This window comes from Ranitomeya variabilis, chromosome 3, assembly GCF_051348905.1.
Source record: "Ranitomeya variabilis isolate aRanVar5 chromosome 3, aRanVar5.hap1, whole genome shotgun sequence".
Lineage (NCBI taxonomy): Eukaryota > Metazoa > Chordata > Amphibia > Anura > Dendrobatidae > Ranitomeya > Ranitomeya variabilis.
Genome location: NC_135234.1, coordinates 717,563,430 through 717,576,274, shown reverse-complemented (window position 1 = coordinate 717,576,274; position 12,845 = coordinate 717,563,430). Strand labels below are relative to the sequence as shown.

The 12,845-nt window shown below is 41.3% G+C and overlaps 1 protein-coding gene across 1 annotated transcript in view; it reads left to right on the top strand.

Moving 5' to 3' along the window:
• LOC143817161 (uncharacterized) overlaps positions 1–12,845 on the top strand; it is a 30,966-nt gene that overhangs the window by 7,746 nt on the left and 10,375 nt on the right. Inside the window, exons 2-8 of the mRNA XM_077298324.1 lie at positions 8,492–8,642; positions 10,318–10,351; positions 10,732–10,819; positions 11,477–11,522; positions 11,611–11,681; positions 12,518–12,560; positions 12,657–12,788. Of these exons, the coding sequence (XP_077154439.1) occupies positions 8,506–8,642; positions 10,318–10,351; positions 10,732–10,819; positions 11,477–11,522; positions 11,611–11,681; positions 12,518–12,560; positions 12,657–12,788 (551 nt within the window). The 5' untranslated portion in view covers positions 8,492–8,505. The remainder of the gene's footprint in view (positions 1–8,491; positions 8,643–10,317; positions 10,352–10,731; positions 10,820–11,476; positions 11,523–11,610; positions 11,682–12,517; positions 12,561–12,656; positions 12,789–12,845) is intronic.

The window sequence follows — 12,845 nt, the reverse complement described above, 5'->3', positions numbered from 1 at the left end:
TTTTTTTTACTTTTTTACATTTTCTGTTATTTGTATTATGCCTTAATGTTTGAATAAACTTGCCTAATATTAGTAACTTTTTGTGGACTGTTACTCCATTTTTTGTATAGGATCAATATTGCTAAGGGATGGTGTCTCTGGTTGATTGCCATGTTGCAATGTTGGATCACCATCAATGTGCAGAGTATTACAACTCCTTCCCATCAGCGAGTCGTAGGTCTCTGCACAATGTTTGGACAGGACCCCCATAATTAGGAAGTGACCATATCCATCGCAGATCGCATGCTATTTCTGGAATACCCATTTAAATGATATAATCAAATGAAAACACTTGTAGAATAGAACACACAAAATAAAAAAGTAGCATATGAGATAAGACAACCTACAAAAGGAATGCCCAATTATCAGACTTTCAGTTGAAGAGTTAGGGTACTGTCACACAATGGCACTTTGATCGCTACGACGGTACGATCCGTGACGTTCCAGCGATATCCATACGATATCGCTGTGTCCGATCAGGGACCCTGCTGAGAATCGTACGTCGCAGCAGATCGTTTGGAACTTTCTTTCGTCGCTGGATCTCCCGCTGTCATCGCTGGATCGTTGTGTGTGACAGCGATCCAGCGATGCGTTCGCTTGTAACCAAGGTAAACATCGGGTTACTAAGCGTGGCTCTGCGCTTAGTAACCCGATGTTTACCGTGGTTACCAGCGTAAAAGTAAAAAAAAACAAACAGTACATACTCACATTCCGGTGTCTGTCCCCCGGCGTTCTGCTTCTCTGCATTGTGAGCGCCGGCCGGCCGGAAAGCGAGCACAGCGGTGACGTCACCGCTGTGCTTTCCGGCTGGCGCAGACACAGTGAAGAGAAGCAATAACGCCGGGGGACAGACACCGGAATGTAAGTATGTACTGTTTTTTTTTTTTTACTTTTACGCTGGTAACCATGGTAAACATCGGGTTACTAAGCGCGGCTCTGCGCTTAGTAACCCGATGTTTACCCTGGTTACCCGGGACCTCGGCATCGTTGGTCGCTGGAGAGCTGTCTGTGTGACAGCTCCCCAGCGACCACACAACCACTTACCAACGATCACGGCCAGGTCGTATCGCTGGTCGTGATCGTTGGTAAATCGTTTAGTGTGACAGTACCCTTATCCATTTTGTTTGCAAAGAGACAAGAAAGAGATAATTATGGTAAGTCTGTCTCAGACTAGCTCATAAGATCCGAAGTTGGATGTCCTATTATTGAGTTTGCTTTGGGGCTCTGGAGCTTTAATTCTCCGGGTGCAGGACAGGATACGTAATGTGCCAGGTGCAGCAGCATGCATGTCACAAGCTGTGTGCAATTTTCAGCCCCCTCGCGGATAGGCATAGTTGACTCATTGTTAATAGCCTTGTTCTGTATCATTTAGATGAAACAATGTGAAGAAGATTCAGTGACGACAAGATAATGTCAGATAAATCGACACTAAAAGCAGCCGTAGATATTTTGCATGACTAAAAAGACCAATTTAGACCATTTTCAGCGCCTGTTCACGGTAAAAACAAGTTTACTAGATGAATGAATGATCTGTTGAAAAGTGAATTCGTCATGGATTTTTTAGGTTATTTTATGGCTTTGTAGTTGAGCAGTCTTTAAAGGTGACATCCCAGGCTTGGTGGCAGGTCAAGGCAGATCATCTTTAACATAAACGTCGTTCAGAAACATCTGTCTTAAACCCTAATGTACGGCTAGTCAAAATGTTCTGAATATCTTTTCCTAATTTACTGGGCAGTCTCTTTCCCTTCGAGCAGTCAGCAATGGAGAAAGAATAACTATACCGATCCCCAAGGAATTACGAATAGGAAGAACAGAGAAACGTAATTTCTTTATCTCACAGAAACCTTTACATACACAAGTGTGGATGATATTATCAGCTCTTTCTATAATCCGCACTTTTATTAGCTGATGACTACACATTAAGCGTTCCTTTAAGAGAATAAAGTGCTATGCATGAGTAGTTAGAAAGTGGATCGATAGGAGAGCTGCAAGCACCAGAACTTATAACGTCTCTGCCCTAATGATTATATTGATTAAATCTTGAAACAGAACACTCAGCATAAATTCCAGTGCCGCGGGTTGTCCTGGTGTTGGAGCGATCACAATTTCAGAATTAACCCCATGTCAGAGAAAGTGAGTGGGTCATTAGAACCAAGAATCTACAGTGACTGCAGTTTGAATATTTTATCGATCCTTTAGTACAAATGTTAACTCTCTGTTCCTGTCAACCTTCCCCCATACGTACGCTCACCAAAGCCGTCATGTATTTTCAATAGCGAGCGGGGAGTAAGCACCTCTGTCAACATCTTATCTCCACTGAGAACAGGAAGATGTGGCGAGGAAGTTCAAAATCGCCTGTCGAGATAATTGGGAGGTCCCCATGCACGTAAGATAGTTGTCTGGTCCTGCCAAAATTGCCTGGTTCGTCAAACTTTTTGTGTGGGGGATTTTAGATTGAGCTTCACGGATCTGCTTTGTAATTGCTTGGCCTACCTGCAGAACCATTTGGCTCCGGCTACAAAGGATTTGTGGCCAAAGATCTCCGTATGCCACTACTATATCGCAGCATTATACAGGTGAATGGGGTCGCGTTGCAACCCGCAGAGGACCACGACAAGCAAGTTGCAAAAAGCCAGAGCCTGTTTGATTCATTTGTGACCAGCTGGTCACAGTCGCGTCATCTGGTAGGTCACAACGAAACACCCTTCATTTGCATTTTGCTGCCATGTAGCAGCCACATTGAGTGCCCGTTGATCACATAACCTGGTTTGTGGCCTAAATTGCGGTGCATCACCAGTGTTAAAACGAATGGAAGTCCATTATAATTAGTGGAAGCTTTTATCGTGTCATATTGGGAAAAAGAACTTTCACATGGTATCTTAATGTGTAATATTTAATATTTGTCCCACGTTCGTTGGTCTCATTGGGGCTTATGTCCGAATTCTGTTTTTTCGGAGGGTTTGGACATAATCCCGATGAGACCACCAAACGTGGGACAAAGCGCAGAGTGAAACCACCCTTACAGTCGCATTAGGAGCTAACTAATTCTAGAGACTAAGCTTTACAAATATCAGTAATAGCTGCTAGTACATTATCCATAACCATTAGAAAAATGTTTTCAGAGCCACCAAATTTGTGATCACACAACTACTTAATCACCTTTGAAATTGCTAAAACTCTTACCTTCGCCCTTATTCATTCCTTTCTGGACTACTGCAACTCTCTTCTGATTGGTCTTCCTCTAACCAAACTTTCTCCTCTCCAATTTGTCCTGAATGCCGCAGCCAGGGTCGTATTTCTGTCCAGTCGCTTCACCGATGCCTCCACCTTGTGCCAGTCATTATACTGGTCACCCATTCGCTACAGAATACAATATAAGCTCATATCTCTCACTGACAAAGCTCTCCACAATTCTGCACCACCCTGTACCTCCTCCCTCATCTCTGTCTATCGCCCTACACGTTCTCTCCATTCCGAAACGGACCTAATACTAACATCCTCCATATTCAGAGCCTCACATTTCCGCCTCCAAGACTCCTCCAGTGCTGCGCCAGTTCTCTGGAATGCTCTACCCCAGACAATCCGACTGATACCTAGCCTCCACATTTTTAAGTGTGCTTTAAAAACACATCTCATTAAACAAGCCTATTACCTGAACTCAGTAACCTAATTCTTCTCTGTTCCCTCCTTCTAAATATTATTCAGAATCTGCTCACTCCTATTTATCTCCACAACTTCCATGCACAGGATAGCTGCACCTGATAACACTGCGCAACAAATTTCAGGGAAATTCTTGTCCCCTGAGAAAATTTTATTGGATCTTATAGATTTTGATATGCTGAACACGAATATGTGCTCCAAAAGTCTGTATCACATAAGGTTTTTAACCCCTTCATGACCGGAGCTTTTTTCGATTTTTCGTTTTTCGCTCCCCTTCTTTCCAGAGCCATAACTTTTTTATTTTTCCCTCAATATGGCCGTGTGAGGACTTATTCTTTGCGGGACTAGCTGACGTTTTTAATTATACCACTTTTGTGCAGGTATGTTCTCTTAGTTGCCCGTTATTGCATTTTAATTCAATGTTGCAGCGACCAAATAACATAATTCTGGCATTTTGTTTTTTTTTATCGCTACGCCATTTAGCGATCATTTTAATTTTTTTTTATTGATTGGGCGATTCTGAACGCGGCAATACCAAATATGTGTGTTTGATTTTTGTATTGTTTTATTTTGATTGGGGCGAAAGGGGGGTGATTTGAACTTTTATGTTTTTTTATTTTTTATATATTTTTAAACACTTTTTTTTTTACTTTTGGCATGCTTCAATAGCCTCCATAGGAGGCTAGAAGCTGCCATAGCGTAATCGCCTCTGCTACATAGAGGTAATGCTCAGAACGGTTCCCTGAAAAATCCCCACAGGAAAATTACCCACAAGAAAATTGCCCACATGGAAAATTGCCCACACGGAAAATTGCCCACACGGAAAATTGCCAATTGCAGCATCACAAAGTTTCAGATCTATGATATTTGAGGTGAGGATGTTCACATGATGTGTGATCAACTTGTGATTTACAGTTGACCTAGTGCAAAACTGCAAAAATGCTGAAGATCTGTGGTTTGCAGCAGTCTGTCATTACCAGCAATAGATAGATATAGTCTGCTCTCCTCTCTCACTGATTCTGCCTTACTCCTCCCACCAGCCCAAAACAGCAGCACATGCAGAAACAGCAGCAGTGTGATCCAGAGGAGCCATCACTGCTATCACTGCTCACAAAAGTATCACTCTATTATCTGTGGAGTTACATGGGACTGCAGGTCACATCTAATACATTATCATCATCAGGGTGGAGACCATGTGGACCATACAAACCAGGATGGGGGCCGTATATACCAGCATTGGGACATGTATACCAGGATGCGAACATAGTCACCAGAATGATGGGCATATATACCAGGATGGGGGACATTATTACATAATGAAGGGTTGAGGGGAGCACTTCATTAGTCTTTATAGAATTTAGAACGTTACAGGGGCCCATACATCTGACCAACGTGATGTGTGTGGTGTTGAGCAAGTCCAAATTTCACACTGGGGCCCATCAGACTCCAATTACACCACTGCAAAACCATATCATACATTCTCAGCAAGAACACAAGGTGGTACAAGTGACAGAATCTCACTTTTCTGCTGTGCCTTCTGGGCTTCCAGGACCATCTATCTCAGCCAGCAGCACCCTGCTTTTGGTGGGCTCCCACTGAGATGATAATGTATTAGATCTGACCTGCAGTCCCATGTAACTCCACAGATAATACAGTGATTCTTTTGTGGGTACTGATAGCAGTGATGGCTCCTCTGGATCATACTGCTGCTGTTTCTGCATGTGCTGCTGTTTTGGGCTGGTGGGAGGAGTAAGGCAGAATCAGTGAGAGAGGAGAGCAGACTAGATCTATCTATTGCTGAGAATGACAGACTGCTGCAAACCACAGATCATCATTTTTGCAGTTTTGCACTAGGTCAGCTGTAAATCACAAGTTGATCACACATCATGTGAACATCCTCACCTCAAATATCATAGATCTGAAACTTTGTGATGTTGCAATTGGCAATTTTCCATGTGGGCAATTTTCCATGTGGGCAAATTTCTGTGTGGGCAATTTTCCTGTGGGCAATTTTCCGTGTGGGCAATTTTCTGTGTGGGGAATTTTCCTTGTGGGCAATTTTCCGTGTGGGGAATGTTCCGTGTGGGCAATGTTCCGTGTGGGCAATTTTCTGTGTGGGCAATTTTCCTGTGGGCATTTTTCCTGTGGGCATTTTCCATGTGGGCAATTTTCCATGTGTGCAATTTTCCATGTGGGCAAATTTCTGTGTGGGCAATTTTCCTGTGGGCAATTTTCCATGTGGGCAATTTTCTGTGTGGGGAATTTTCCTTGTGGGCAATTTTCCGTGTGGGGAATATTCCGTGTGGGCAATGTTCCATGTGGGCAATTTTCTGTGTGGGCAATTTTCCTGTGGGCATTTTTCCTGTGGGCATTTTTCATGTGGGCAATTTTCCATGTGGGCAATGTTCCGTGTGGGCAATTTTCTGTGTGGGCAATTTTCCTGTGGGCATTTTTCCTGTGGGCAATTTTCCTGTGGGCAATTTTCCTGTGGGCATTTTTCAGGGAACCGACACAACGCACATCACTCGGATATCATCTGAGTGTGGTGCCATATACGCTGACCCCGGCAATGGAGGAGATGGAGAAATGTATTTCTCTGCCTCCTCCGCAGCTGTGCAAGAGGCTCGGAGCATAGTCGCATGACACTCGGCTCCCGTTCGCAGCAGAGCAGGAGCCGAGGGTCATTAGCATATCACATCCAATGCCATACGCTAGTGTGACGCTGGCCTTATTCTCCTGCCCTGCAGAGCATCTCACCTATACCTGTATACTATCCCCCTGGTCTGCAGAGCACTTAACCTATAATTATATACTATCCCCCTGTCCTGCAGAGCATCTCACCTGTAATTCTATATTATTCTTCTGCCCTGCAGAGCATCTCACGTATACCTGCATACTATCCCCCTGTCCTGCAGAGCATTTAACCTATATCTCTTTGCTATTCTCTGTCCTGCAGAGCATCTCACCTATAACTCTATATTATTCTTCTGCCCTGCAGAGCATCTCACGTATACCTGCATACTATCCCCCTGTCCTGCAGAGCATTTAACCTATAGATCTATGCTATTCTCTGTCCTGCAGAGCATTTCACCTATAATTCTATATTATTTTCCTGCCCTGCAGAGCATCTCACGTATACCTGCATACTATCCCCCTGTCCTGCAGAGCATTTAACCTATATCTCTTTGCTATTCTCTGTCCTGCAGAGCATCTCACCTATAACTCTATATTATTCTTCTGCCCTGCAGAGCATCTCACGTATACCTGTATACTATCCTCCTGTCCTGTAGAGCATTTAACCTACAGATCTATGCTATTCTCTGTAATGCAGAGCATCTCACCTATAACTCTCTACTGTTTTCCTGTGGGTATTCATTTCTGTGGGCAATTTTCTGTGGGCATTTTTTCATTTTTTCACATATCATGTGAACATCCTCACCTTGCACCTCAAATATCATAGATCTGAAACTTTGTGATGCTGCAATTGGCAATTTTCTGTGTGAGCAATTTTCCATGTGGGCAATATTCCGTGTGGGCAAATTTCCGTGTGGGCAATTTTCCGTGTGGACAATTTTCCTGAGGGCATTTTTCCTGTGGACAATTTTCCTGTCGGCGTTTTTCCTGTGGGCATTTTTCCTGTGGGCATTTTTCTGGTCACCCAGTCTCAGGCGTCTGCTGAATGCCACTGACCCTCTGACATCTCATCCTGCCAGGGTAGAAAGAAAAAGGTTAAATGGGCGTGGATTGGAGTTTGGACAGGAACGTGGTCAAACTGCCTCGCCATGCTACACGTGCCGCACAATTTTTGAGCAGAGTATAATATGAAGCTGCTATCAACATTTCAATTCAAATAAAATACGTAGCCTAAAGAATGCTCTACCAGAGCCCATCGCATAAAAAATGGATTTACAGAGTCCATCTCCATCTTATACATATAACATAAATAATGGACAATGTATTTCCGGAAGAGAATGAAAGATTTATTTTTTTGGTCTTTATTTTTGAGAAATAAAAGGTACACATATTAGATTTCATGAAATGTCAAATTTCCAGTGAATGTTCTCTTCTTTGGTCAAAGATTAAAAGAAGTACTTTATAAAGAATATGTATTTATTTTATTCCGAGGCCTTTTAAACCTAGGAAATAATAGTTTTGCCTTGTAACTATTACTTTTATATCTTTATATTTAAAAAAAAAGTAAAACAAATTGCTTTTAATTTTATTTTTGCTTTTTTATTGCATTACTAAATAAAATAATACAGACAAATTAATATTATAAAAGTAAAAGCTATACAGTACATGCTGTGGACCTTAAAGGGAACGTGGTCTGGTCATGGTGTGGCTGTATTTTGTTCCTTGCATGTGGTATTATTCAGTCACTATGTGGTGGTATTATGTTGTCTGGTCATAGTGTGGTGGCATTTGTCCCTTGTATGTGATATTATTCTTTCACTATGTGGTGGTAATTTGTGGTCCAGCCATGGTGTTGTCGTATTTGATCCATGTGGATAGCTTTATTCGATCACTAGGTGGTTGTAATATGTGGTCTGTTCATGGTGTGGTGGTATTTGTTCCTTGTATTAGTATTATTTGGTCACTATGTGGTGGTAATATGAGGTCTGGCAACGGTGTGACAGTATTTTTCTCTTGTATGTGGTATTATGGGTCATTTTAAAAATGTATATGACAGATTCCCTTAAAGAAAAATAAGAAAAAAAATTGCCTCTTCCAAGATGGTGCCACAGGCAGGTGTGGCTGGCCCCATTTTCAGACTGCTATTTCTTTTTTTTAGGAATTTATGGAAACATGAAAGAAAAGGATTACATAAACATTATATATGTGATCATGCTCCAGCGCAGCCCCACCCCGGAGTATGAGCATATCATTAACTCAAAACTGAATATAAAGATTAAACAACCACAAGATGGATTTCATCAACCAAGGTATCACTTTATTCAGTGTCTGTAGGTCACTGTGCAAAATCCTGCTGACAGGTTCACTTCAAGGTGTTGTGTATTTGGCCTTCTATTGAATCTAATGAGGTTCGGGTACGTTCGGCGAAGTCTAACGGTATGTGCCCACGGTCAGGAATCGGCAGCACTTTGAACGCAGCACATGTCCACTGTGTCCAAAGCGCTGCCGGCATTTGAACGCAGGAGATTCCGCATGTTTTCATTGAACCATACATTGTACGGGTGACATTTATCTGACGGAGATTGAGCGTCTCCACTACATAAATTGATATGCTGCGGTCTGGAAAGACGCGCCGCATGTCCGTCTCCGCAGTTGATCTGGAGGAGTCGGTGCATGCATAGTGGGCATGGGATTTCTGGAAATCCCATCCCCTATGCTGCAACATCTGGACTCTGCAGGTTGGATGCTGCGGATGTATGCAGTGTTCAACCCGCAGCGCTTTCTGACCGTGGGAACGTACCTTAAATATTCTTCAAATCGAACCGAACCTTGAAAGGTTTGCTCATCTCTAGTGATGACCCTCGGTCATCAAATGTATGATGAGTGGCATTGTTCCACAAATCATACACCTGCACATAAACATACACGGCTCCAATATGTTAAAATGAATTTTGGAATATGATGTTTTTAGATACTTTTCCAGTGAAACAGTCCTGACTTCAGCCATATACTGTATCTATTTTACCTATTGAGCAGGCGCCAAATGAAGCTCCAGTAAGGTTTCAGCGGATCAAGCAGTGTGAGGCTTATCAGACATATAAGTTGGCGTGACTGTTTCTAATTTGCCTGAATGAGGTGGTAGAGATTCCTTTTACGGTTTTATAAGACTTTTCATCAATCACACTCATTTGCCAGCGATCCCGTTTTATTTTTATTATTTGTCTCCTTTTTATACATATTAATTTTTATTATACTGCTAGACCACTTACTTCGGGCAGCATGGTGGCTCAGTGGTTAACACTGGGATATTCCTAACTTTGGAGCTCTGGGTTCAAACCCAACTACGTGTTATTTATCAATTATAGATTTTATTTTTAGTTCTTACTGGTATTGTGAGCTTTCACCAATATTTGTGATATAATTTCCATTTCCTATCTTGAATATAGATCCCTCATCTTTGTTGCGGCACTAGGCCTGAGGAGGTCACTGGTTCAGTGCCGAAACGCGTGGTCCTGTTTTTTTTATGAATCTCAAGAAAAGTCTTTGTAAGGATTCCCTGGATACTTTCGATTCTTCAGCAGTGCCGTGTTACTCGCACTCTTTTTTATTCTCTTGGGGTAAGATTGATGATTCTGCCAATTTATCAGTATGTTGTTTTTTTAATGTTGGTTATGTTTATTTTTCTTAACAATTGAAAATGTGTGGGATCGGGAAAATTAAAGGGATTGTTCTTTTTGTCTGGTTTATTTTTGTTCGTTGTTTTAAATACATATTTAAATAAAGTGTTAGCAGAAGATAAAAGAAAAATGTCATTCTAATGATGTCTCAAAGGACAGAACGATATAGAACACGCCATCATCCAAAGTTCCGTTGAGGGTGTTTGTAGGAGTTTGTAGAGAAAGGAGTGTTCTAAGTGAGTTCTTGAGTTTTTTCAAATATGATGAAAAAAAAGCGCTTTAAGCGAATAACTGTTCTCTCTGACAGCGAGGACAGTCATGATGATGAAGACTTCCATCAGGTAACTTCCAATTTGATATTGTTAATTAATTAGAATACACTTAGGATAAACATCCCAAACAACTACATTGGGGTGACAGGTTAGATTAGTTTGCAGGGTAAAGATTGCCCTCGGTTGTGGTACTTGTGACAATTTGTCCATGTACAGGATACATAAAAATATTGTATGAAGACAAGTAAATGTCATCACCATCCCTATCTATATCCTAATCACAAGTATTTCCTACATCTGTCAGACTCTGGACATGAAATAAGCCAAGGCCAATGGTGAACACATTCATATAGGTGTCTAAATGGAAACCAGTGGAATATGGGATAAGATTATAAATTGGGCATATTCATATTTACTGAGTTTATTTGACATGTTTGATATTATTCCAGTCTCATCCAAGGAAGCGGCCAATTCCCAGGTCCCCAAGCCTGAATGATACCAGGGGCTTCAATTGCAGTTCATCATCGAGTAAACCAGGTACTGTCTCTGATACAGAAAAGGGTCTGATATATTGATAGCTGTCATTGTAGTCATCATCGGGTGCAGCTTCCGTGCACATTTTAGTAAGGGTTTGGATATATCTATATTGTATGCCTATGATAATGAGCAGCGATGTAATTAGAGTCCAAAGGGCCCTGGGATAAAATTTAGAGGTCTTACATCAGAAGCATATTGGTCAGATATACAGGCCTCTGTAATACTGTCTGCTGTTCTAGCTCCCATCCTGTAATAATGTCACCGTCCTGGCCTTCATCCTATAATACTGTCCTCTGTTCTGAAAAAATGTCCCCTATCATGTAATGATGTATTCCTCATCCCTGTCTTGTCATAATGTACTCCATCTTGGCCCCCATCTCGTAATAATTCCCCTCCTCTTGGCTACCATCCTGCAATAATGTCCCCCATCCTAACACCATCCTGTAATATTGTCCTCCATCTTACTGCCATCCTGTAATAACATTCCCAATCCTGACCTCTATCCAGTATTAAAGTCCATCATTCTGGCTCTTATCCTGCAATAATGTCCCTGTTCTGCCCCGTCCAGTACTAATGTCTTCCATCTTGGCTGCCATCCTGTCCATCATTACTAATACAATATTCTAAAAAGAGATTTATTCTTTTTTGCTTCCACAGATCTGAAAGTACTATCTTCAGATAGTGATTTGGAGAATACCACCAGGTAAGACATACATCTTATCTCTTACTAGATACTTCATGGGGATTAATGATTAATGGTGGACTCATATTTTCTTACATTTATTTCACAGAACCGATGATGACACCATTATTATTAGTGATAATGAGGATTTTAGTGAAGGAGAAACTTCCACAAATAAAAGTAAATAAAAATTTCTAGATAAAATTCTGGTTTATGTTTTTCTATAAAGAACAATTCTTTGTTTTCTGTGCTGTCTCAGGTCATGGACATTTACATTTTGGCAAAATACTTGACCGCCATGTTGACTTATGGCTACTGTTGTCTCTATAGAATTTCTTACAGCAGTGCAATGAATTTGCTTAAGTTTTACTGTAAGTCACGTAGAGATCAGTAGAGTCCTATACAATTGTTCCCACATCTCCATAAAAACCTATGGAAGCTACCATGACACAGCAAATAAGGTTATGGGATGTTTGTTTTCATGTTAGATGGAGGACCCAGTGGACAGATCTCTACGTTTCCTTTTACTCTTCCATAAATAATAATTAATATGAGAGTATTACCTGCATTTGTAGTGAAGAACACATTAAGTGACTTAACTTTCCATATCTAGTTGGAGATCATATAATCTCAGCTTGCATTTATTTCCTGACAACCAGGTTGAGGTTTTTGAGGTTCCACCCTCCGGCTACTTAGGACATGTTCACTTCTAATCAGGACAGTATAACTGAGCAATAGATGGGGTAGACATCTGCTAAAACTTCAGTGTCCTATTGTGTTTGGACCTCATTAAAATGTCCGAGAACATGATCCTAATGTAGGATTCTATGGTTCTCTTGCAGTCTGATCAGCATCATATTCCACTCTGGTTTGATCCTATATTTGTAGTCCTATTAACTCCATATTTATAGATGCTCCTCTAGCATGGACCCGTATACTGACATGTCTCAGCAGAATCATCAATTTTGAGCTTAAAACTTAGAAAAGTCTTTTCACTCTTTCATATTTTTGTACAGATGGACCATCTGATAGTACGGAGAGCTCCGATACTGAGGAGAGGTGAGTTGTGTTGCACATATTGATCAATATATAAAACCGTGAATTAAGAAAAAAATGTTTCCTGTGAATTTATAGATGATTCCTTATTTTTCCCAGTTTGCCAATGTGCAAGTTCCTTGCCTGTTTCCTGGAAGGCATCTTATCACCAGGTTCCATCTACGTGACCAACTTCCAGAAGAATAAAGTGGAGCTTGTGGAGCGACTGTACCAACCATCTTCGGCAATAAGGTTGTCTGGGTTATACAAGATTTATCCATCTTCTCCCTCCTCCCACAATTATGTCCA